Raw genomic sequence first — 26,665 nt, 5'->3', positions numbered from 1 at the left:
CGTTGCGCCTGCGCGCACGCTCAGAACGGAAGCACCGTGACACAGGGGTCATCCCGTCCAATCAGCGTGCGCCCCGATCCTAGACCCGCCTCCCTCACAGCAGGCGATAATAACAACACTACCAGTACTATTATGACCTTTATAACGTGTGTGAGTGAAGGACGGGCTGTGGGAGACGCAGACCACATGTTGGGCGCATCCAAGAGCTTCACCTCGGGGTTTAGAGCCGACAGCTCACGCCTGTCTTTGTGCCTATTCAGGAAAATGCTGAATTGGGCATTTTTCCCACAATGGCACCAGCACACACTCAAAACATCAAATACTAAATGGAAGACAGAAAGCCAGATGATTGGCTGTCTCAGTTAACCACCCCAACACATCTGATGACAGACTAAAAGCCACCTGTTGGTACAGTTCAGCAGCCATGCTCCTCATTACAATAAACTGTGTGAATAGATTCAACATTTGACATTGATGCTTCTATTTTCTGTACTTCTGCAGTAGAAACCATGGCTGGATTAACCTGTTAGAAAGCACCGGGGCAACTTTTTGCTGTTGGGCCCCAATTAACCCCCCACCTGCAGCCCTCTGTGCAATGTGGCAAGTCCTGTCAAGTAGACAAATTTGCAATTGTAAGAGCACAGAGATTTTTCAGAGTATCAGTTGTTAAATCGTCACGAGGAATACAATGTCTACTTTAAGTTGTCTAAATTTGAAAACATCGTCCACATTAGCATTATCAGGTCATTTTCATAGAGACCTCCAAGGGCGTCACTTTGTGTCGAAAAGTGGTGTGAAGAAACACTTAGCTCACAAGACGTCACGATATGTGCAGTAGGGTTCGTGACAACAAGATGATTAGATCTTAAACAGTGTTCTGAATAAATCTTTGATGCCACAATATATGAGCAGGCAGTGAGGGGGCCCTCCCCCAGGAAATTTTGAGCATTAAACACATAATTTCCTGCATACTGATGAAAGTTTCTGCACCAATGTATAGTGAAAATGTATTTATTTATTTATGTAAAGGGAAACACAAAATTTAGGTGAAAGGTGAAAATTCGAAATAGAAAAATAGAATATAATACAATGCAGTGCAGCTCTCAGGCATTCTTGCTTTCAAATATATTTCACCTGCAGATCAGCGTTTTTCATTTAATATTATCCCTGCTGAGTGAACACAGACATGATTTGGTCTTTATTACTCTGTTGTTTTGTTCACAGGGAGAGAACCGAAACCTGGCCAAAAAGAAACGGTGTCAAGAAGTTACTGATTGGTGCACATTTTTGGGTCATTTTATAATCATTAGTTTGTTTTGTAGATTATGTGTCTTATTTTTCCTCAGTGCACATTTGTTCCTTCTATATTTTAATTGCATTGCATGTTTTCTTATTGTGCAAATAAAACTTTCTCAAAGCTCTCAATGCTATCAAAAAGTGACAGGGACAAAATCAGTCCTTTCAAAAAGTGACGGGGACAAAATCAGTCCTTTCAAAAAATGTCCCCAGCGTCCCCAGTGTAAATGACACCTATGGAGACCTCTGTCCACAGTGAAACATCCAAACATAAATAGTTAGGTTGATGACAACAGTGGTATCTAAATTAACGTTGCATGAGTATAGAAAATGAAATTTGTTGCCACAGAGTCCCCGCCTGTGACTGGCTACACACACAGCCAGTTACTCTGCTGAATAACAACCTGTTTCACCTCCTTCTGCTCTGTGGTCACCTACAGTACACTGTGTTTTAATTAAGAATGCACCGATCTGACTTTTTCAGTCCCGATACCAATACCTGGACTTACTGATCTGATCTGATACAAGTGTAAAATGAATCATCTGTATTCCTCACTGTGGGGAAGTGACCAGGAATGAAAAGATGCACTTACAAATTTAACCAGCTTAATGAGAATATACTGTCAGCCCGTGAAAATAATGTCTTCTGTTGCTCTGGAGGGGCTCTGTCAAGTCTGGCCCTGAGAACTGAAGAAGAAACTTTTTAACGTAAAGTCTGCATTACAAATGGAGCAATAAGTTTGAAAAGTGAGGCCTTTTGGGAATTGTAGGACCTTGTGTTTTTGAGGCTTGACTTACACTAATGACTGAAATTCAGCATTTCTCTGCCTATGTTGCTTTGATTGAGACCATTCTTGTTTTAAATTGTCTCTCATAAAAAAAATCTGTTTGACTTTACAGAAGTGCAATACTAAATCCATGGAGTACTCCTTAAACCTTGTCATTCTATCAGGAAGTCATACATTTCACCAGTGCATGTTAATCAAACTGCAACTTTGACATGCCATTGTCAAATAGGGTAGAGTGGGGTAAGACACCCCCTCTACGCTCTATGTCTATTTCCTGACACATAAAATAATATTTTATAGGGTTTTTTTGTATCTTGGAGATGGCCATGCTTAGGGTAACATAATTTAAAGTAAAATAAATGCCTACAGTTGTGAAATTAATTAGAATCTAATCAAATGTAAATTTGAGGAGAAAATCATTTTCCACATGGGGGTAAATGCCCCCCCCCCCCCCCCCCCAATGGTGTGAAATCACTATAATTTACCCCAAACATACTAATCTAGCATTTTACTACTTTAACCAAAAACTATAAAAATCTTAATGTAAATATACATATATATATAAATTGAAAACAACAAAAAAATGTACTGAGAATGGTTCACTGATGAAACGACAAGGAAGAGGAGGAGAGACCCTGCCTGGAGGAAGCCCGGGGCCCCCTTCTGGAGCCAGGCCCAGACCCGGGTTTGCCACGGAGCCCGGCCGGGCACAGCCCGAATAAGCAACGTGGCACCCCCCTCTCCATCCCTTGGACCCACCATCCATCAGAAGATCCGCAGGGGTCGGGTGCGCTGCCACATGGGTGGCAGTGAAGGTCAGGGGCCTCCACGGACCAGACCCGGGCGGCAGAGGCTGGCTCTGGGGACATGGAACGTCACCTCTCTGTGGAGGAAGGAGCCGGAACTTGTGCGGGAGATGGAGCGCTACCAGTTAGATCTGGTGGGCCTGACCTCCACGCACAGTCTCGGTTCTGGAACCGTACTCCTTGATAGGGGATGGACACTATTCTTCTCTGGAGTTGCTCAAAGTGTGAGGCGCCAGGCGGGTGTGGGGATACTAACAAGTCCCCGGCTGAGCGCTGCTATGTTGGAGTTTACTCCTGTGAACGAGAGGGTCGCCTCTCTACGCCTTCGGGTAGTGGGGTAAAAACTCTGACTGTTGTTTGTGCATATGCACTAAACAGCAGTTCAGAGTACTCAGCCTTCTTGGAGACCCTGAATGGAGTTCTGTATGGGGCTCCAGTAGGGGACTCCATAGTTCTGCTGGAAGACTTCAACGCGCACGTGGGCAATGATGGAGATACCTGGAAAGGCGTGATCGGGAGGAACAGCCCCCCTGATCTGAACCCGAGTTGGTGTTTGTTGTTTTACTTCTGTGCTAGTCATGGATTGTCTATAACAAACATTATGTTCGAGCATAAGGATGCTCATAAGTTTACGTGGTACCGGCGCACCCTAGGCCAAAGATCGATGATTGATTTTGGAATCGTCTCATCTGATTTGAGGCCGCATGGTTCAGACACTCAGGTGAAGAGAGTGGCGGAGCTGTCAACTGATCACCATCTGGTGGTGAGTTGGGTCAGGGGGTGGGGGAAGACTCTGGACAGACCCAGTAAGCCCAAACGGGTAGTCAACTCAAACCTCCGGTGGAGCTTTTCTGGTATCCCTGTGGAGGTTGGGGAAATTGAACATGAGTGGGCAATGTTCAAAGCCTCTATTGCTGAAGCCGCAGCGGGAGGCTGTGGTCTCAAGGTCTTAGGTGTCTCAAGGGGCGGTAACCTTCGAACACCGTGGTGGACACCGGTGGTCAGGGAAGCCCTCCGACTGAAGAAGGAGGCCTTCCAGGATTTGTTGTGTCGGAGGACTCTGGAGGCGGTTGCAAGATAGCGACGGTCCCGAAGGGCTGCAGCCTCAGCTGTGGCAAATGCAAAGCAGTGGGTGTCGGAGAAGATCTCCCTTTTTTTGTTATCTCCCTTAGAGATAAGGTGAGAAGCTCGGCCATCCGCGAGGAGCTCAGAGTAGAGCCGCTGCGGCTCCCTTGCTCCCTCCAAGAGTTGTTTAGTTTGATACTGCCTACTACTTATTTTAGTATTCTAAATTTTGTTATTGTTTGACTGCATACTGCAGTAAGCAAACATGCTTAGATGAAATATGAAATTGGGACACAGCTCAAGCTGAAAATATATATCCCCATTTACATCTCTGGACCTAGTCAAAAATAATATTTATTAAATTTTTACATTTTATGGGTATTCATACATGGAATTGGACTAACAGACATGTCTATTCATTAATTTCTGCTTAATTTTGTTAATGTCATTCATACGAGAGATGAATAGAAATCAGAAAATTTAAATGGCAAAAAACATTTCACTTTGTCTCTTGTTAATAAAATAGTAAATGTTGTTTTTGATAATTTGTATAATTTGTTTTGTCTTGCTCCTTTCTCTTACAGATATGCTCATATCTTGTCCCTGTCCCTTGTCAGTTTTACTTTATCTTAATATGTTCCATTCTTTCTTGTTCTGCAAATGTGTATTTTTGTATTGCTTAAAAAGACAAAAAAGAAAAGAAGTTGTCAGCTGCTGCACTAAAATTCATTCAAATCAACCACTGATAACATGAAAGTCAAAAAAATACATAGACACATTTTAATACAAATATACAAGAACATTTGAATTGCAAAACTTTCATATTTTCAATACAAAACACTACAGTATAGCAGAGATAGTAGTTAGATATTTCTTTGCTTCATGTGGCATAGCTATCATTTATACAATTAATTTAAGTGGAATGACCAAATGCACTATTATGACGGCTGACGTCTGCATAATGTTGCTACTCTGGATGTAGTAAGCTGAAGTTCAGTGCCGAAGCCTGTCAGGAGAGCAGCACTCTGTTGTCTTTGGCCCACTTCCTCAAAGCTCGGATGATGTATTCAACCTGCGGGTTTCCTGAATTTCGCAGCAGGGACACCACCTCTTTAAGTGTCTCCCTAGAACACAAACAGGATATGTCAGGAAACAAGATTAGATCAGGAATGCCATCTCTCATGTTTCTTTTATTTAGCGATCACACCCACTCGAGCAGACCCCAGAAGTTTGATATGCGAGTCCAGATCTTATTCAATTTTACTTGATGATGACAGGGACTACTTTGACGAATGTTTTGCAACAACAACAAAAAAAAATAGGAAAACATTGTTAAACGTGTAATGATAAAATCAAGACCACCATTATTGCACAGGAAAAAGAGACAAACATACTTGGACTCCTTGTTCGCCAGTATGAGCTGGAAGATGCCGACACACGCCCCTCTCTTGCCTTCCCAGTAGTTGGAGCCTGGGTCCAGTTTCTCCAGTGCGTCAAAGGCTTTGGCTGCATAGTAGAACTGGCCCATCTGAAAAAACAGGCTGGGCTCATGAGCACTAGCAGGCAATATTGACATCCCAATAAGGCCAAATGGTTAGAGAAAAATATCACAAAAACAGGCAGGCAGAGAATTAAGTGTGATATTTCTCCACTAAGGTGTCGAATTAGAATCAGGTTTATATATACACACAATTGATATATTTGAGTTCAGGAAATGGGTATGCCTTAGAATTTTGTAGCGCAGGAATAAACAACACATACTTACACATACACGACAATAAATGATGGTATTTTAACAAAGAAACAGCCAGATGAAGAAATTGGTGCAATTGTACTTAAATAGAGTTAGTCGAGTGACATATAATAATCTGCAACTATTTTGACAATCGTTTCCTTGAGTCACTTCTAAAGCGAAAGTCTGACGGTGCCAGCTTCTTAGATCGGAGCGTATTGTTGGTTGGACACACAAGACATCTGAAGGTGTCACCTTGGACTCTGGAAATTTGTATAATAATCAAGAAAATGATCTGTATAATAGATGTAATCATCAGTTACAGCCTGATACTTAAATTCAGAGGAAAATAACAAATAAACATTGATACTATGGCTGCAATTTAGGACTATTTAATATTTATTCATCTATTATTTTTCAATGAATCATTTTTTAAACAAATTGTGAAAAATGTAAATCACTTCCCAGAACTCATGGTGACAAATTTTGTCTGACCACGGGTCCAAAACTGAAAGACATTCAATATGTAACAATATGAAACAGTGAAACTCACATTAGAGAAGCAGAGAATGTGGTGCCTGATTCTTGACTTAAACAGTGAATTTATTATCAAAATGATTGGCGATTAATTGACTTAATTGTTTCAGCAATAATTCATACATTTCCGATTTAAGCAGTCACCGCAGATGATACAGAAGATGATGTCACCTTATAGCAATCGTTGGCAATGAGCTGCAGCAGAGTGAAGGAATCAGAGGAAGTGCCCATCTTCAGATAGAGCTCCCAGGCAAGCCGACCCTTTTGGTTCATTATGTCTGACAAGAACAAGACAAGTGTTCAATGATCCATCATTCACAGGCAGTCTCAGCAACTTTATAGGTTCTGATTTGGGATATATGAAACGCCTGTGGGCAGGTTTAATTGATATGGATTAAGCCGAGAAAGGATGGAGATATCCATTTCTTAGAGCTGTTGAGCGTGACACCAGCAAGAGTGCAAGGGTGACCCTAAATTCTAGAGGCCAGAAATCTGAATTGTGCTATTTGACTGAATCTGTACGACTTCTATACATACAGCATCGTGCCAGCCAGCTGAGGTACACATAGTCATTCTTGATCTTTTCACTCTGAATCAGCAGAAAAACCTGAAAGAAAGAATAAAATCAGTCCAGTCAACAACTTGTCAGAATTAATCAATGTCTGTAAAAAGCAGCTGTGCAGGCGTATGCTGAAGTAAGGTACCTCTTCTGCTTCTTTGTAGTTGCCGAGGGCTGCTTTAGCCTGAGCATAGTTGAAGTTGAACGTATCATCATTATAGAAGTAACCCTGCAAAAAGAAAGGCGCAGAAAGGTTAAGTATCCATACGTCTAAACAAAAGTGCATCAAAGTGTGAACTGTTTGTCAGTAAGTGCACATAAACACAAACGTGAATAAATGCTCTGCATCTGTAAAGCACCACTTGTCATCTGAAGTGACACCTAACACCCAGTGTGTGGGAGGTTTTTTTTCAACTCCCACTTACATACTGATACCACAATAAAAAAATACCACTGCGCCTCTTCGCAGGAATACACCGTATAATGCATGCCTTGTACTGAGAGAACACTAACCTTGACTGAGTTTAAATATATGAGAACATCTTCAAACTGTCTCAAGAGGAAGAAGCAGGACGCCATGCACTGTCTGCCAGGAATAGTATCTGAAAGTGAAAAACATGTTACACACATGCTCACACAGTGTTGCTGTAAAAGATCATATTTATCAAATTTCAACTCAATGTACCGCATTCGCTGGCCGAGCCTCCAACCAACTGAAAGAACTGCTGAGCAATTTTCAGGTGATCCCTCTGAAACATAAAAGTGCAATAACAAATGTTTCTCGGACTCACTGTGAACAAATGTGTTTGTGATTAAGTATTTATTGAACAGAAATACTCACTGATCCAATTTCCTGTCCCAATGCAGCATTTACCACTCCTTTCAAAATATACTCCTGGGAAAATAAAGGATCAACGTAAAAAAAACATTATAGGCTCCCTTGTCTAGAATTTAAAAAGGGAGAAAGGCAACGTTGACAGGAAACATGAAAAAACACACTTAAAAGCAATAATTCACTTGTGGGTAAAAGTGAAATACTTCTTTTAACAACTTTGTACCCATCATTTAATCTTTTTTTGCAAACGAGTAACAAGTAAAACAAATGCACAAAGAGGTAAAAAACCAAACACTTCACATGCTTTCAGATCGAAGCGACATCAAGGTGCTTTTGAAGATAAAAGAACTGGTCACGTAAAAGAAGAGACTCTTCAGGAACTCTCAAGTGTAGTTAGCGAGGAGAAGAGATTTATTAATAGGCTTCATTTAATCCGGCATGATTTTTTTTTTCATTCCTGTAAAAGATCATAACCTCTAAACCGTTGAACGCAAACGGGTCAATACAAGCACTGGTTGTAGTTAAACACAGCTACTGTATTACATTCACGCTGGAATGAAATTTAGCACATCGCCCTTAAAAGAAAAGAAGTGTAATATCATATTAAAACTCAACGTCGCTTTGAATCATTACCTGAGGCGTAGTGGGCACCAAATCTTGGATGAGGTTGTATGCTTCCTGGACATCATCTGGAAATGTAAAATGGAACATGTGAATCCCGGAGCTGCAACAGGAACGCTGTGTTTACTTTAAAGGGAGAAGTAAATAATTCTGCAGAGGAATTGTTGAGATTTGAACTCAAATGCCAAACAAATGCACCCCTCCCGTCAGAAGCTCCGCCCCCCATAATGTCAAATCTCTGAGGTTTCTCCAGTGTTGAAATGCCACCTGTTGCTGATGGCTGGAACAATGTTGTGGGGAAGGTCTGGACCACTATCTTTGTTTTCCATTTACAGAGCTAGGGCTGAGTAGGAAAACCGGATGAGGAAATATTTGCTGAATTCAACAATAAGTGTTTTGGATTTCAACCGCTTACTATCCCTTTAAATGTTACATGGTAAATGTGACAGTATGAGGACTAGATGAGAATAAAGGGAAAGAGTGGGATTTCCTTGTGTTGTATACTGTTTCATCATTTTTAGTTTACTTTAAACGTATTATACAGTACGTTTGTAAGAAATACTGTGTTTTTGTATTTATAACTTATCTTGGATGACTATAGTAGATTGCATTTGTGAAAAAAGGTCTAAAGATCTGTTTGGCGTGTTTCAGAGACCTGCAACTCCATGACGCACCTTGTCTGAGATAGTAGATGACCAGGTTGAGTCTGGCCTCAGGGATCACATCGATCAGAGGAGGCAGCACCTGCAACGCCCCCTCCCCGCCACGAAACACCACCTGCAGTACACAGCGGACAGATTCAGAGTGTGGAGTGGTAGCATGTGAGTCACTAGTGCACACACTCGCACACACCTACACAGTTAGAGCTTGTGAGGAGCTTACCAGGTTGTGTCGGATAAGCTCCTTAGCAAACTCAAAGGAGCAGGAGGAAATGTCGATTAGGTTCTTCAACTCAGCCTAAGAGGGAGGAGAGTGCACACATAAGTCACAAACCTACCACCAGTTACTCTCGCCCGAAGAAATGAAAAGGGCAAGCAGCTCAACTGTAATGGTGCATGATGGGCTAATAAATAAATAATATTTAAAAAACAAAGATTTCCAATAAAAACACAGATCCTGTGCATTGACAGCACTGAGAATATATTTAATTAGTTTCTTCTCACATAGTTATAGTACTGTGAGCTGTTAACTTAAATTGATCACTATAAGCGAATGATTATTGTTTTTATTCTTTACTTCTCATGCAGATTACCATCTTATTGACATTTGCATCTTTATTACATGAATATAAAGTAATGAAACAGACAGCTTCACTATTTACTCATTTTTTTCTAGCTGTAGAAGTAATACAATACAGTACTGCATAGAAAATATAGCTTACTGTAGTTCAAATTATAATTAGGCTGTAACCTAAAACAGTACTGTGCTGTTCACAAATACAGTAACGTCAGTAGTGCAAATAATCTGCTAATCCACAGCTCGGTGGTGGTTACAGTTTCTAAATTTTCAACAGGCCTGAAAAAAAACTGGAGGCCATCAGTGCCGGACCAAACAAATTCATAAAATATTCAGATTTTCCCCCCATATGTTTTCATGTATGAAAGACACATAATGAACACAGTAAGCAGACTATTTGATTACTATAAACAAATTATTTAAACAGTATTTGTATAGGAATCATTCTGTCCCAAGTTTTTTGCAGCATATAAGCAGTTGATCACTGTAACCGGTCACAGTAAGCGGTTTCAACTGTACTTGCCATTTTATTACTTGTCAGTCTGTTGGTGTGTGGAGATATAGCCACAAACGTGTCTGTGAAATGTGGAAAATGCGTCACAATGAAGAACAACTAAAATATCAGGAAGGACATGCAGCAATCGAACACTCAGTACCTCCGCTGCCTTGCCATTGTAGAGTCTGAAGTGGTTGCAGGCCTTGAGGTTGAGGGCAATAGTGGAGTCAGGCATGCTCTGCAGGTACACGGCCAACACCTCCTGGGACACGTCATAGTAGTCCAGCTTGTAGTAACACAGAGCCACGTAAACTTTCAGGGCCAGGAAATCTCTGAAAGACAAGATGCAATAAGAGGATTTTCTTTCAAATCCACAAATACAGTATATGCCATTTAGAACAGGAAATTTTGCAAATCTTACGTGAATTTTAAAAAAACTCACTATTGTCTTGTATTGCTTGACATAGTAGCGTGTTTACAGATGTTATTAAATTATTCCTTACATCAGATAATTAAACCAAGAATTAATTCAAAAGTTACCTGTGGTACAGTTGGTAGAATCTTTAGCAATGTAAATTTACTTACAGTTAATTTTCAACAGCATTTCAGCTAAGACAGATCTTATTATTAGTAAATATTTTAATAACAAATATCTTTATATATTTTTATTGAAATCCCACAAACTACAAAAAAAACAGACATGAAGTGAGCACAGGAAAAATACATCAGCATCAAGGCTTTGAGAAAATGGGCTCATGCTTTTAATACAATCTTCTCAGAGGGAAATACGCAATGTTTAGCAAAACCCTATTTTGATTTTCGGCATTTTGTCGTTATCATTCAGAAGAAGTAGTAGTTATGGTAGTATGGCTAAGGTGCATTTAAAAAATGTGCTCTGAGCTGCTCGAGAGGCCTTCAACTAAAGCTGCTGTCAACCTCGTAAAATACCTCAGATGCACCTCAGCCCACCACAAAGCCATGCATCGATCTCTGAGAGAAGTGGTACAGGATATCTACTGAAATCAAAGTCTTTCATTTTCTTACCCTTGCACCATGCAGAATTAGAGGAAGCTAGCTCAGCAGGTCCGCTGCACTGACACTATCTAACATTCCTCCATTAACAACTCGCACCTGTCAAGGTGGTGCTGGGGTGGCACGTGCACCCAAGTGCAGCAGCACTGTGAAATTAATTTAAGAGAGTAAAATGCGGGGCAGAGCACAGACCTGTTCTGCAGTAGAAGGCGTTTATAGATGTCTATAGCCTCCTGGTAGTGGGAGCGCATGTAGTGGATGGATGCCAGGCTCAGCTGATCCTCTGTCACATCCTCCAGGTTCTGGTGGAAACCCATCAGCTTCTTCTCATCGTTGAACTGAAACACAATAATAATAATAATACTTGTACTACACATCTCAAGACACAACGCAGGTAAAAAAGCTAACACGAGGGATTTTATCAGGTCTGTGTTGAGATATGATGGTGAAATGTACAGAAAATCTACACAAACGGTGGAAATACCACAAAGATGTCCTCACTATTGAGCTCAGATGAAACGAGATGGAATAAAACTATAACATCAGTATTGTATGACATGACTACAGTATTTTTCTCATACATAAACCTGTATCTACAGTGGAGGGTTGCTCAGCAGTGAATTGTTAGTGATCCTGTGAAGGCAGAGAGGGAAAGAATACACACAATTATAAAATATTACATAATAGTTTTCCAACCTTGTGAGCCAAGTGGAAGAGGAGTCGGTTTTGGAGAGGGGACATTGGAGCTGCAGAGAGCAAGAGATGCCAAATTTAGTTTGACAGCAAACCACATGAGAATAAGAGGCACAATTCATTAACATCATAACCTTGCTCTTAGCAATCACATAACTGACTGAACAGCATTGTATGTGATCTGGCACAAAGAATGTACACAGTAACGGAGGAGTGAATTAATTGGAACTGAAAGTCTACAGCAAACCCATTTAAAAGTCTGCTAAATCTACTCATTTTCTTCATGTACTTGAAGCTGCGAGAAAGTCTTCATAATACCAGCTGCTTCACAATAAAAGCTTGCAAGTAATTAGTAGACTTCTTGAATAAAACCTGGTACACAATTACTAAATTTGTGTGTTTTTTAACTGAAATTGCATGAATGAGTACTTAATTGAAAATAAACCAATAATAATAATATTAATGTATGGTATATTTGGTTGGCAGAATAGGTGCATACTATATTTTGTTGCATGTATTGATGAGCTAGAGAAAATCAAATGCTTAACAGTGTGCTGCTAAGCAAGAAGGATGTTTCCCAAGCAACATTGTACAAAATGTAGGTCAAGTGGTTAGCACATCCTCCTAGTACAAAGGAGGAATTTACAAATGTATTCAGTTGGAAAGCCTACCCTTTGATGCAGCATCCTCTGCCTCTTTGTAGAGCCCCAGGAAAAACAGGGCACAGGCCAGATGGACCCACACCTCAGCAGGACATTCAGGCTTCATCGTCAGAGACTTGTACTCCTGTCAGAACATGATAAGGAAGCGTTACAAATGTGATCAGACCCTACCAACATCCTTATCCATTTCTACAACAGGTATTCGTTATTGGTTATTTAAATATAGCATTTAGGGTACTTTATGTGAAAGGCTGTTTACCTAGCTATACATATCTTATATATCATTCAGACACACATACCTCCATAGCTCTCTTGTAATCACCCAAGTGAAAGGCGCAGTAGCCAATCCAGAGGTCCGCATGCTCCTCTTTCTCGCCAATACTTCTCTGAAACTACAGATGACACAGCAAGACATCAGCAGTAAAGCAGCACGGTGTTGTCTGTAGCATAGATATGGGAGTGATTCTATTTGTGAAACTTTAATTTCAGGGTATGACAGAAAGAAAATAGGTAGCACCTCTGTGAAATAATTTGTTCAGCCACAGAGGAACGTTAGCCCAGTGGTTTTATCTTAGCCAGCCAAGCTATTCAAACTATATACTATACTACTATACCAATATTGATATGTGGGAGTTCAAACCTGCAGTGTGAAACTTTTGTCTCCCCCTTCTGACAGTGACAGTAATTACACAACACTGTCGATATGCCTATGACGTATAAGCATCCTGAGTTGCTGCTGTTGCTATGTTGCTCCACCTTTAGCTCTGGCAAACACGTAAAAGTCCCACAATCTAGCTTTAAAAATAATAATATATTTGCCAATATACATTTTTTTTAAACATACAAAAACAATCTCGATACAGCCCCTTAGGTTTGTTATATGTTGTGTTTGTTTTTGTGACCAAGATAAACACTAAGGCATTTTACAGTGGAAAAAGAAACTATGTAATAGTGTTTTTAAATGACCTCAAACCTACTTTGCCAATTCTGCACCTCAATATCTTCTCAGCCAACATAGACACCAATACCAATATATCTGCAATAGTCTACCAGTCTACCTCTAATACAACAATGAAAAAGTAGTTAACAATCTAGCTAATCTCTCTATAGTGTAATGTGCCTACTCTGACCACATCTACTACACCAGTGGTTCTCAAAGTGGGGTTTGGGGATCCTCAGGGGTTCCCCAGCAAAAAGTTGACTGGATTGTTATTTAAAAGAAAGCACTGCACATTTAAAACGTAATATATTAACCACAATTCTTTAATTCTATAATTGCATCCATAAGTAACACACTGACAAAATGTATCACTATTTTGGTCATGGTTTCATCCACTTTCTGTAATAAAACATCTAAAAGAAAAATCCTATCAGATGGGGGACCCTGGGACAAAATCTTATCAAATGGGGGTTAGTGGTCTAATTTGTGTCAGTAGAGGGGTCAATGACGTAAAAACCTTTGAGAACCACTGTAACGTTACTTAACCACACATCCTCCAAGCTTCCCTGGCTCCTGCTCCTTCCTCCTACCCCTACCATCTTGAATTTGGATATATATGAAGAATTGATGATGGACTGGACTTCATTCATTGGATTCCATTGTCTTTTTAAAAGGAGATTTACCATTTACTACTTTTGAATTAAACCAAGTGCAGTTCTGTTATTATAATCCAACTGTGATATTATTTATAGAACTTGTATTATAATAATTATGATGTGACACTTTATTAGGCCCTTATGATGTGACACTTTATTAGGCCCTTTTGGGATCATGTTGATGTTTTCTAACAAATTGTTCAGATGTCCGTCAGCTGCAGTGCAGCACACAGAGCTGGTAAGGATTCAATTACTTGGGATCCATGAATCCATACCTGCATGGGATCTTTAACATGTGCCTTTTAGTGGCTGTAGCGCAATTATTATCTTTACTAACCCGTGATTTGGATTGCGTGTTTCTTTTAGGTTATGTGTCGTGTTAAGCACAGTAAGTTACCTCCAGCAGCGTCAAGGCGCCGAGGTAGTCTCTCTGTTGCAGGTATTCATCCAAGCTCGGAACCTTTGTCTTGTTTTTCTTATTTTTCTCACTAATGCTCACCGATGTCTCTCCTCCCACGGCTGGCTTCATGCGAGAGAGGATCTGCCAAGGGGTACAACATTTTCTCAAGTTATCACAAAACTTTCAGCGGATTGCGGCCAACATGCACGACAGTTTCAAAACACAAGTTAACTTATGAGACTGCTAAAGCGTTGTAATAGTCCTGGCATGAGTTACGCAAAAACGTGAACTTACCATGTCGACGAGTCTTTCTTGAAGAGGTAAGTTACCTAGCTAAGACTTTTTATTACTAACCTAGGGAACGTCGGGTGTCCCCTAATATGAAAACACAAATTGTTAGCTTAACGTTGACCGCTAGCCGTTACGTTTGCTACCTAATGTTAGTCTTAGCTACCTCGTTTCATTTTGTCATTAAACTGAATTCTCTTACGACTTGCATGGCCGTGATAAAATGATAGTTTCATAAGTTTTTTTTCCACTATCATCAGGAGAGTTTTGCTATGTGCAGTATTGTGGATAACGTTAGCTTAGTTGATAGTTTACACGCAGCACATGGAACTTCTTCCGTTCTCATATTTTCAAATTAATAGCACAGGGAAAGGACGTAAAATGTAGGGAGGCAGTTAAACACATATTTAGGGTGAAGCGTTGATGTGTCTGAAACTCTGAGCTGGCCGAAACCCAAGATGGAGATGGCATTTGAAGGAAAAGCTCGGATATCGCAATCAATATAGAATAGCGCTCACGAGTGACATTTATTTTGTAGTCAAACAGGAAACAGCTCGTCTCCTCTGTCCTAAACTTGACTCAGTAGCGTGTTCTTTGTTGCTTAGCAACGGAACAGAGAGACGGTGCTGCGGCACGACACTGAATATTTTGACAGTTCCTTTTTATATACAGTCTATGGACAGTTCTCATTCATGATACACAAAATACATCCGTCAATCAGTTATGTGCATTATTACATAATGTAGGATTTTTTGTTGTACACGTTATGTAATTACCTATCTATTTTATGAGATGGTGAACGTAAGGGCCCCAGTGGCCTAATGGATAAGGCACTGGCCTCCTAAGCCAGGGATTGTGGGTTCGAGTCCCATCTGGGGTGGAATGTTTTAAAAGAAGGGTATACTTGTAATAGTTGTAGTAGGTAGTGCATGCAAACCATGTTAAAAGGTTATAAACTTCTTCTTGTTCGTACACTCAACCTACAATTTGTGATGAACCGTGAATAGAAGTGTTTCAAACTAAAGTAGACAAGAGGGATTGTAATACCCATGATGTAATAATTTCCTGATAATGTAATAACTTCCCAATAATGTAATAAAATGTCTTAACCAATGTAATAAATTGTATTACATTATTAGGTTAACCTAATTTTTGCAGGACCTGATAATGTTATTATTTCCCAATATTGTAATAATGTGACCAAAGTTGTAATAAAATGCCACCAATAATGTATTAACATTTTTGGAATACATTGTTTTTGTAAGCTGGTCATTATTTTCAAATGCACAACGCAATAATCATGTCTAATAACACTTTTTTAAAATCATTTTTTATTTGTGGATATTACACAGTGCTGCACTGACATATATATCTATAGATGAAAAGAGAGCTGAAGAGCCAAATAAGCCAAATAGTCTTTTTTATCTAGTCCTGTATCTCCATATGATATTACATGTCTTACTATACATCCTTAGTTAAGCAGAGTGGAGACAAAACACAACAACAACAAACAAAAAAACCAACAGAAATTTGCTAATGCTAATCATATACTGCAAGCGTCTTTCATAACCTAAATCACTGAGGTTTTATTTCATATAAAGAAATGTTATTTAGTACACATTTATTTACATAAGGATTAAGTAAAATGTGCATGTATAAATGTTCAAATGCAAAGAATGCATCATTTGTTCTGTTAATGCAGCATATTCATTAAATAAAATCTGTTCTCATCTAAGAAAATGGTATGTTCACTTCAGTACTGTTCCACCATCTACCTACACAGAATGAAAATACATAGCATTCCGATTACAATACCAACACTTAATCCCAAAAACAATGATTTAATTTAGATGCCATGGTTTGGAATGTAGGGTACTATATGGTGAAATGAGAATCTACTGCATGCTCCCCAGTGACATTAGGCAGGCAGCAGTAAGATAACTTGGGTGTTAAAAAAAATCTTGCAATTGCAAATCCTGACTTCCCAAAACAATTCACTATTCTCTGATGAATTTGGGCTTACCTTAGCTATCTCACCTAGGATTAGACAAAGGGTTGGATTTCTAGACAAATCACTGAAATCTTAGCAAATAATAAATACAAAAAAATACAAATAAGAATTCATCGTACAGAATTTGGGCTGTTTAATCTAAATAAAAAGTTGTGCTATCTGTGAGCTTTTGTTGAAGGGCGTGCTGCGATATGCCCCGTGTAGTAAAGATCCTCAATTTATCTTTATTTTTATTCACTTCCTTTCACCTACCTCACTTCCTTTAGTTCCTTTTCTCATCACTGATTGGCTCCCGCTTTCACCTTTCATTCCTCATCCAACGAAGGTTAAAATCAAGGGCAACTGGACTTGGTTGAAGATACTGGAAGACGTTTCGTCCCTCACACTAACGAACCAGCGGTATCGATGACCCTGGCCAAGGTTAAATAGCTGCGTTTCCCTGCCAGTCAGTCAGAACTGAAGAAGTCCTTTGGATGAGGGACGAAACGTCTTCCAGTATCTTCAACCAAGTCCAGTTGCCCTTGATTTTAGCCTTCGTTGGATAACTATGTCCTGGATGACTGAGAATCTTCATAGACATCTTTCATTCCTCCTAATTGACTTGATTGAGTTCACCTGTTCACACTATTTAAGGACTGCACTCCCTTTCATTCACTCTTTCACTTCCACATGGGGTGGCAGTTCAGGTAAGAGAAGTTTAATTTACTCTAGTTTTATCCTATGTTTATGAAAAGCTTAGGTGTTTGTCTTTTCTTATTTCCTTGAAATGGACATGTTACTTTAGTTTCTAATCTTATGTTTGCTTTCTTTCAGATTGAACAACTTATGTGTCTCTTATTTTTCCTGATTATGTTGACAAATGCAGAAATAAAATGTTGTTCAAAGGACGTTCCAAGTTTCCTCGCTTACTTCAATATATTCTAACCGATGCGCCCAATGACAATAGTAAATGTACCTTTGGAACCTCCTACTCTACACCCTGACAGGCATTTTTTATTTATTTTTTTTTTGGTATTCGTGTCACATGTATTGCGTATCAGCGTAAGCATTGTTGATAACTGGGTAATGTGTGGCTTATGTTGTGGCCCAGTCTCAAAACAAGTGTCTATTTGATCATGTGACAAGATGACCAGACTCTAGCTAGATGAACAAGCAGACTAGCAGAGCACACCTGCAAACCAGCAATCATGCCATTCAAACAAAATTGGCTGCAAGAGAGGGGGGAAAAAAAAACAGGGGCAACTGTGGTGTTGCCGGCAATAGGGCCCGTAGTTACTGACTTATGCTGCATGATATTCTAATAACGGCTTGCATTGACACTCTACATTTGGTAATATCAAAACATTTAAATTGGCAAAAATGTTTGAAATGCACTTATGTAGCTTATGAGTGAGCTTCTCGATTTATTCAAATGGATGGTTGGCTGGTGGTGATGGAACAGTGGATAAGATGTATGCCTTTGGCATGAGACCCAGGTTCAGTTCCCACTGACACATCCACCAATATGTCACAGGGGTGTCTTCTGTAGGAAAATGTATTTCCTTGTGCAAATCAGTGACTTTCCTCTCAGAAGCTGCTCACCAACAGGTAACTCGATAGGTCTGAAATAAATTCAAACTATCATTGGGTAATATTATTTGGATGTTGCACTATAATCTGAGGTCACGTTTATAAAAACATGCAAACAATTTTCAGCTATGAACAAATGTGTCTATGAAAACATCAGTATCAGGCTTTCACAGAGGCAAATGGGAAGTATAGCAAACATAATCTCACTACTCTTGTGTTTACTACTAGGGGGGAAAAAACACTAAACTGTATGCTTAAAAAATGACATAAGGCAGGCACTGAAATCAGTAGGCTTAAATTTTGTCAAAACGTGACTGGTGAGTAGCAGAAACTGGTGTGCAAAAGTTTGTCTGTAGGGCCCTAACATCTCACCTGTACATACCTTTTCAACCAGTGTTTTTTTTTTTTTTTTTTTTCTCCATCAATGCTCTTAACTCACAGAATCTGATGGGTCACAGGTTCACCGTTTTGCCTAAACATTACAGAAAAGCATTTGACTTAGGTTATGGAAGTTGATCGGAGTCGGGCAGGATGTGTTGAGTTTAAGCAGAACGTGCCGTCACGTATTGATGCCCAAATGAACATGCAGGCTTCACTGACTTCTGCTGATCTCTAGCAAATTTAGTTAAATCAGTGTCAGAGCATGATTTCTGGCAGTCACGCACAACTTTGTTAACCCGCTGTATAGCCTCTACTGATTATTGAATTGAGGGGCTCCTGCAAGCTCTTGGTGATTTTAATGCAAAGTGCTTGAAAGTTTGACACTAAAACCCTGTCACTGTTTTTCTCACACACATTTGTCCATTCAGAAGTTACATTTTCAAAACTGTTCACGCACAGGCCTACACTGAAAGTTACTGGCCAACACATAAAAAACATTAAAAACATGAAACAAAAGCAAACATTTCCATCAAACATCACAGCTTGTTGTCAAATTAATATAGTCTTTCAATCATTACACAAAGGACAACAAAATACAGCATCAATATGACCCAGTTCAACCTTTATTTTCACAATATGCCTGTGCCTTTTGTTGACAGTTAGGGGTATGTGCCAAAAAGGCAACCATATCACTAAAGAATTTCACCCAAACTCAAATAGATTTTACAGTATTTACTGCATCAGATTTTCCCATTATTTTTGGCTGGACTGCAACAACGAGGCCAGCCCTATACTGTGAAGCTAAGTAAATGCAAATAGCATGTTAAAATTGACATGATTGTCACATAAATTGGACCGATGAAACAACTGCACACTGTAGACAGTTTGTTCTGCCAACAGGGCACTAGGAGAAGTAACAGTTGACACAGACAGGAATCACATTGAGCGAGGTTCCTTGACATACAGTACATCAAAGGTCCCCTGCTAGAGTCAAACCAAAGATCTTGCAGTGACATGGTCTGTGTCTCAATGTCCTACTGACCTGGGCAGATGATATGTCAACTTAATTTTGCATAATTTTTATTGACACTAGACACAGCTCGAGGTTGCCTATTCACTGACTTATGTGAGGAGACAACAGAAAAGCGACCAAATTGAAACACAGGTTTCACCTCGAACAGAACACGCCTTACAACTATGTGCAAACTTCACCACCATGAGGATTGTGGTTTTGAAAATGCTCTTTACTTTAAGTATGTCGGCACAGTTTGGAAAGCACGTATATGTGGACATAAACTGCGAATGGCTGATTGCTCAACAGTACTGCAGAGCTACTTATACTGATCTGTCCCCCATCACTACATGGTGGGAAGAAGAGAGACTGAAAAATGCAACAACTGGGAAAGTTCATAAGTTCTGGATCGGACTCTACAACGACCTCAAACTCTACGGGGTCTGGCCCTACATTGTAATACAGTGGAAGTGGTCAGGAGGAGGAGATGCAACAAACATACTGTGGGATACCGGTGAACCAAATAGCTGGACTGATATGTATGTTATCATTTGTTGGGAAGGCTGTGGATGGTCTGAATGGCACAGTGGCTCATCACATCAACTGCCCATCACTGAACAGATGTGGATCGGCCTGCGTTACCTGGAGGGAAGCTGGCTGTGGGTGAACAGTGACCCTATGTTGCACCAGGCCTGGACCCAGGGAGATCAGAACCACCAGTGTCCAGTATGAATATGCTGCGGAGCTTTAACCAAAGGAGGAGTGTGGGAGCACCGGGACTGCCAGGAGGAACTCAACTTCATCTGCTATTAATTCTTATTCATTTCATTTAAGTTTTCAACATCTGCCCAGTGGTGACTTTGGGATTCACTGTGTGCACCCTTGTCTAAATGTAAGCGTTATGTTGTTGCTCTAAACACTCAGTGTTGTTTCCAGCAGCAGCAGGAATCTGTTCTCAGCAAAAAAGAAACAGCTGCAGGCTAAATATTTTATTCAGAAAATGTTGGGGACCTAAATTAAACTAAAATAGAGTGCACATTAGACATTAAACATTAAACATTCACTGGGTGACCAGAAACCCAACTCCAAATGAATGCTAATGTTGCTCTGTGTCTGCTGGATGCGTAATTAGGCAACTATTTTCTAACAACTTTATAAGGTCAGCTTCAAGTTGAATTGAATTAGGTTAAATATATTTATTTGGTAGAAAATATAAATTATATATGAATGACTATGGATGAGTTTTTTTAATGCTTTTACATCACACCACATCAAATTCCCATTGACCTCCACTGTATTGGGATGGCTGCAGAAATATCAGCAGTGAAGCTCTCAACACCTCAGCTCATAAAACCAACAGCAGCATATCAACAATTAGCAGCCTTGACGACAACATGATGAATAATTATTAACTTAAAACTTAATTGTGAGTCTTGTACAGTGATAACTCTTTGTGTTAAATTAACCCAAAGTAGCAATTTCAGTAAAATCAAAACCATGATGTGCTTCAAAGGCAAAGTGAAGTGGTAGCTGGAAAGGAAGGTGGTATTTATCAATTGTAATTTATGTTTTTAAAATTTTTTGTGCAAAAACAAATTTTCTTAAAAAGTATTCATTGTGCAAGCATTCAATGAAGATATTAATGAACAGGAAACAAGATGCTCAAAGTTGTCCTACTTCTTCTTTATACAGATGACATCTCCATGATACTACTCCTCCAAGTGTCAACAAATGTGGAGCACACATGCAACACCTGGTTGTGAACTACCTAGCTATTCTGTATAATATTGCTTATCTTTGTATAAGTCATTTGTTTTTGTCTTTGGGAGTTAAGTCTACCAAGAAGGTGCTTTGCTTGTGCAAATAAACCAAATGACATGCAAATACATTTCATTAACATTAAGACTTCAGTGGAACCATCACAGAGAAGAAACATTCAAAGAAAATATTCTCAGCTTAAGATACAGAGCAACGACCATGAAGAAAATCATCTTATTTTTTCTTTGTACGGCTGTTCAGGGACATATAGGAAAACACGTTTATGTTTCAGAAAGTATTACGTGGGCTTCTGCTCAGAATTATTGTTCACAACACTACACTGATCTTTCCTTTATTGATAGTGAGAGTGATCAAAACAAGTTCAAATCAGATGTAGGTGTGAAAGTTGCAGTTGGACAGATGGGTGGAAAGACCGATATATGGATTAGAGGATGGATCGGTCTCTACCGAGATCCCAGCAACAAAACTTCCTGGAAGTGGTCAGGAGGAGGAAACGCTACATACCAAAACTGGGCTGAAGGACAACCAGATAACTATCTAAACATTGAAAACAGTACACTAGTCTTATTTAATGGAAAATGGAACGATCATCAAGAAACAATACCAATACCTTTTTACTGCATCGATATTACCGTGGTGAAGATGAAGATGACATGGGAGGGGGCTCTGGAGTACTGCAGAAAGAATCACACTGACCTCTCCAGCCTTGTCTCTGAGACCGAGCACCTTCTGGCCCAGAAAGAAATCCAGAAAGACAGCGTCACTGAGCGAGTGTGGATCGGCCTGCGTTACCTGGAGGACCGCTGGCTGTGGGTGAACGGTGACCCTATGTTGCACCAGGCCTGGACCCAAAGAGATCAGGACCACCAGTGTCCAATATGGACACGCTGTGGAGCTTTAACCAGAGGGGGAGTGTGGGAGAACCGGGACTGCCAGGAGGAACTCTACTTCATCTGCTATTAATTCTTATTCATTTCATGTCATAATGCAAAAACTTGAGGACTCAAAGGCAGACTCGGTACAGTTCGAAGGGGTGACAAAAGGGTTTTATTGATAGGTCCAACAGGGCAGAATGGGGAACACGGAGGAGGAGAGTAAGTCCAGGTAAGATAGGTGCAGAGCGGGGTGTGGCGTTCAGCAGGGTTCCCGGAGGTAGTGTGATCCACATGTGGTTAACCGACGATCTGGCGAAGAATGTGAGGAGGACTGGGGTTGAAATACTGCAGGAGCTTGATTAGTGGAATGAGGACCAGGTGCGCCGCTGGAGCCAGAGAGTGTAGCCAGGCCCAGACAGACACAGACAGGGAGGACAGACAGAAAACACAGGGAAGGGGGGAACAAAAGAACACAAGGTAGTGGGGAGATTCTGTAGCACCACAACATTTCATTTAAGTTTTCAACATCTGAACCTTGTTTGAAAGGTAAAAACTTAGATTTATTTTTAAAATGCTAATTCACATCTTTAAAATTGCTTTAAAATTTATTTTTAATTTCTGTTTTGCACAAATATTTTCTGCTATCACTGCCATTTGTGACAAGTTCAAGTTAGTATTTTGATTTTATCAATTATACAGTATTTCAAGTCAGTTTAGAACGCCAATATCCCGTCGGCTAAATGCAGTCAATGTAACTTTATCATGTAATGAGCATGGACTAGTTTAATGTCAAGCTGATAAAAAAATATTACTGTAATCCTTAAAAATGTTACTGTGACCCTTAAAAATGTTGTCTTCAATTTCAAACTTTTTACAGGATGGAAGACTTTGTGGACATCTGTTGTTGTTGCTTTATTCCATACAGAATGTTTCAAATATTGTGGTTATAGTGGCTGTTTTTTGCTGTGTAACAATCATATCTAGTGGCTCTATGACAATGTTTAGTGGCAACATGTATGCTGTGGTTTGTTAATAACATGTTTGATGCTGTACTTCCAATATATGGTGGTTGGAGTGGATGATTATTGTTATAGTTTCTGTCTATAAATAAAGCAAAATGAAACTCTTCTTGGCATTTATTAAAGATCAGTCAGTCTGAGCAAACACATGCACAGACCGAATATCCCCAACTATAATAATTTACCTGCAGACGGTGACCCTCGCAAAGGAGGAGACATGACCACCGGTGTCCAACATGGAAACATTGTCAAGCTTTAACTACATAGAGGGACTGTGGGAGATCTGGGACTGCCAGGAGAAATTCAACTTTATCTGCATCTGAGTGTGAGAGTTGAAGTGGTGATAACTTGAACAGTAATCAGAAATGTATGTTAAATAGTAAAGTATAGCAGAACTAGAACTTGGGTTTCACGTCAACAGTAAATAATAATGTTTGTCTTTTGGAAATGACAGAAACAAATGTGTGACCTCCTATTTACACTTGGCTGCAAAAATGTATTATTTTATAGTTTGCAATGGTTGAAAAAGAATATATATTATTACCTGGTTGACACAGGACACCTGTTTTTTTTGTTTCACAAAAGAAACAAAATGGTTTTGTCCCCCACACTACGATTCATCTCTAAACGGTCTAATTGAGCAGAGTGACAGCTGGAGTATCAATATGCTTTATGACAGTCATGTCTGTCCCCAAGAAAGGTAAATCAAAGTACCAAAAAAGATGAGAATGAAAGAAAAGAAAGCAAAGTTAAGGAAAATAACTGCTAACTAATTTTTTTCAAAAGAAAGGTGAGCACAATCACAACTAGCAGTTAAAGAAGGGTTTAAGCTAATAGCAGGAATCTAGCTTGATGCATATTTGCATAGTTGGCTAGAACATAAATTATTATCAGCATCATAAATTAAACCTTCTAAAGTTTTATTGATTTTGCTTTTAAACCCACATGCCTTTGAACCACTAACTTACACTGTGGGCTTGGACACAAAGATTGATCAAATGTACTAAAATTATACAAATGGTAATGTAAAATCATTTATTTGAAAGCTGATTTTTTTTGTTTCTGCAAATGAAACATGACTCTATGAAGTATTTGTTCAGTTGTCTTTTATTTTGCAGTATAGTAGCCTAAACATTTTCTCAATGTAGAGCTATGACAGCTATGATATTTTTTCAGCTTTGTCTTCTACCTTGGGAATGATGAATGCTTCAATAAAAATGTAAAATATAATGTTATTTTAAACATGACACTCATAGAAACCTCATTTAATCATAGTCAAGTAATTGTAGGATACAGTGTGTTAAAGGGTTAAAATATGGTGAGATTTCAAACTGTGAAGACTTAAGTATGATCATGTGTTAATGTCCCATCATGTTCAGCCAGGCACACACCACTTACGTAATGAATAATGAATAAAGATTATTACCGTAATCCCCTTCCCCCACCACTCCGCCACCCGCCCCGCACCGCCGCTATCTGTTCAAAACATAGTCGGACTTGCCCCTAGCAAGATTGCCCAGCAACATTGCTCAAAAAGTTGTCCCGTGTATCATCAGCTTAAGGAGGGGTTGAGCGGAAGAGAAAAAAAGTGACGGTCTGAGAGCGAGAGAGGGAGGACTGTGACTGGACGAGAGATGGCAGAAGGAAGTCACGGTTCAGGAAGTGAGTTAGGAGAGATGGACGAAGGTGGCGGGAGTTATGAAAAGTGGAATATAGCAGGTAGGAAAAATAAGCGTAAAAAGAGCCTAAGATCGGATGGGAGTGATAATGACGGGAGAGTAACTGTAACTGAAAGGAGGAGAGAGGATTTCAAGGCAATAGTAAAACTTGTGCAAGATGGGGCTTCATTCTGCGATTGGAATCCAATACAGCTAACTAAATCCATAAGTAAAGAAATCGGGGAGGTAAGGAGTGCTAAAATATTGCGAAATGGATCATTACTAATTATATGTAAGGATGGAGTACAACAAGGAAAAGCAGTCAGAATGAATAAAATAAATGGCAAGAAAGTACAATGTTCTCTGACGACTGACAGAAAATTGGTCAGGGGAGTTATTACAGGGATTCCAGTAAATGTAATGGCAGATATAGTCAACTGTTCAGCACAGACAAAAAGCCGAAATGAAAGGATCAAAATAATTGTCAAATCAGCTGAGAAGTACCTTGATGTGAGGGGGCTGCACTGGGAAACAGTTAAAGACATTCTTAATGAAGATAATCAGTCATCTCAGACATGTGTTGGATCCTCTTAATGGTGCTAATTATACTCCAGCGGAATGCAAGAAGCTTAATTTCAAATGCCCAAGAGTTTAAAAAGTATATTGATAAATTGGAAGAGAAACCTGATATAATTTGTATACAGGAGACATGGTTAAAGCCACAGTTGGACTTTATTATAAAGGTATATACTGCTGTTAGGAGAGACAGAAATTCTGGCAACGGTGGAGGAGTTGTGACATTCATACAAAATGGAATGAGTTATAAGGTTATACATAAGCACAGATTATGAATCAATTGCGGTTAAGGTATGGACTAATAGAGGTAATATTGGCATAGTTAATTACTATAATCCTTGTGGGAAAATAAGTTTAGATATACTAGAGGATGTTGGAGGACTATTGCAAGATAACTTGATATGGTGTGGGATTTCAATTCACATAATTCACTATGGGGTAGCAATAAAACAGATTTAAATGGTTTAGCAGTTGAAGAATTTATAGATAATCACTGTTTGGTATGTATTAATAATGGGGAAGGAACACGATACAATAGTGTGCAAAACACACTTGATTTAACACTGGTGTCTAGTGAAATAGCAGGTTTAAGCACATGGAGCGTGATCAAACATACCACAGTAGGAAGTGATCACTACCCTGTGGTAACTAAAGTTGGCATTGAAGGTTTTTATGATAAGGGAAAGAAAACTCCCAGATGGAAATTGGGAAATGCTAACTGGGATGATTATCCAAAAGATCAGTACAAACAGATTCAGGAAACTTAAAGAGGAGAACCAGACAGATGTAAACATAATCAATAGTACAATAGTTAATGAGATTATTCAATCTGCTGAGGAAACAATCCCTAAGAGTACAGGAACTAAACGGACCAAGAGTGTACCCTGGTGGAATGACAACTGTAGTAAAGCCATAAAGGCCAGGAATAAAGCATTTAGAGAACTCAAGAAACTTCATTCTCAGGATGCATTGATCCTGTATAAAAGGGCCCAAGCAATAGTAAGGAGGACAATTAGAACACAAAAACGAACATTTTGGAGGCAGTACTGTAGCACTATTGGAAGGGAAGTACAGCTGTCAGATGTATGGGGCATGATTAGAAGAATGGGGGGGATTAGAAGAAATGATGAGATACCAGTGTTG

At 39.5% G+C, this 26,665-nt stretch overlaps 2 protein-coding genes and 1 non-coding gene across 3 annotated transcripts; 2 read left to right on the top strand and 1 right to left on the bottom strand.

The window, feature by feature from the left end:
- Positions 1-4,721: 4,721 nt before the first annotated feature.
- ttc26 (tetratricopeptide repeat domain 26) lies at positions 4,722-14,960 on the bottom strand. Its single transcript, XM_046048450.1, has 18 exons — positions 14,649-14,960; positions 14,352-14,495; positions 12,658-12,750; positions 12,368-12,482; positions 11,700-11,749; positions 11,196-11,341; positions 10,132-10,303; positions 9,122-9,196; positions 8,914-9,016; positions 8,252-8,307; positions 7,625-7,678; positions 7,469-7,532; positions 7,297-7,385; positions 6,929-7,012; positions 6,762-6,831; positions 6,396-6,502; positions 5,350-5,483; positions 4,722-5,079 (listed from the first exon to the last, which is right to left on the bottom strand). Exons 1-18 carry the CDS (start codon positions 14,649-14,651, stop codon positions 4,965-4,967), a joined length of 1,674 nt encoding a protein of 557 aa, XP_045904406.1. The 5' UTR covers positions 14,652-14,960; the 3' UTR covers positions 4,722-4,964.
- Positions 14,961-15,449: 489 nt separating this feature from the next.
- Positions 15,450-15,522, top strand: trnar-ccu. The gene has a single exon. It is a non-coding gene; the product is annotated as a tRNA-Arg (tRNA).
- A 6,514-nt stretch (positions 15,523-22,036) lies between these two features.
- On the top strand, positions 22,037-22,357 carry LOC123969711 (dromaiocalcin-1-like). The gene has a single exon (XM_046047338.1). It carries the CDS (start codon positions 22,037-22,039, stop codon positions 22,355-22,357), a length of 321 nt encoding a protein of 106 aa, XP_045903294.1.
- Positions 22,358-26,665: the final 4,308 nt, after the last annotated feature.

This window comes from Micropterus dolomieu, linkage group LG04, assembly GCF_021292245.1.
Source record: "Micropterus dolomieu isolate WLL.071019.BEF.003 ecotype Adirondacks linkage group LG04, ASM2129224v1, whole genome shotgun sequence".
Lineage (NCBI taxonomy): Eukaryota > Metazoa > Chordata > Actinopteri > Centrarchiformes > Centrarchidae > Micropterus > Micropterus dolomieu.
Note: the sequence above shows the minus strand (reverse complement) of the source record. Positions and strands in the feature narration are given on the sequence as shown.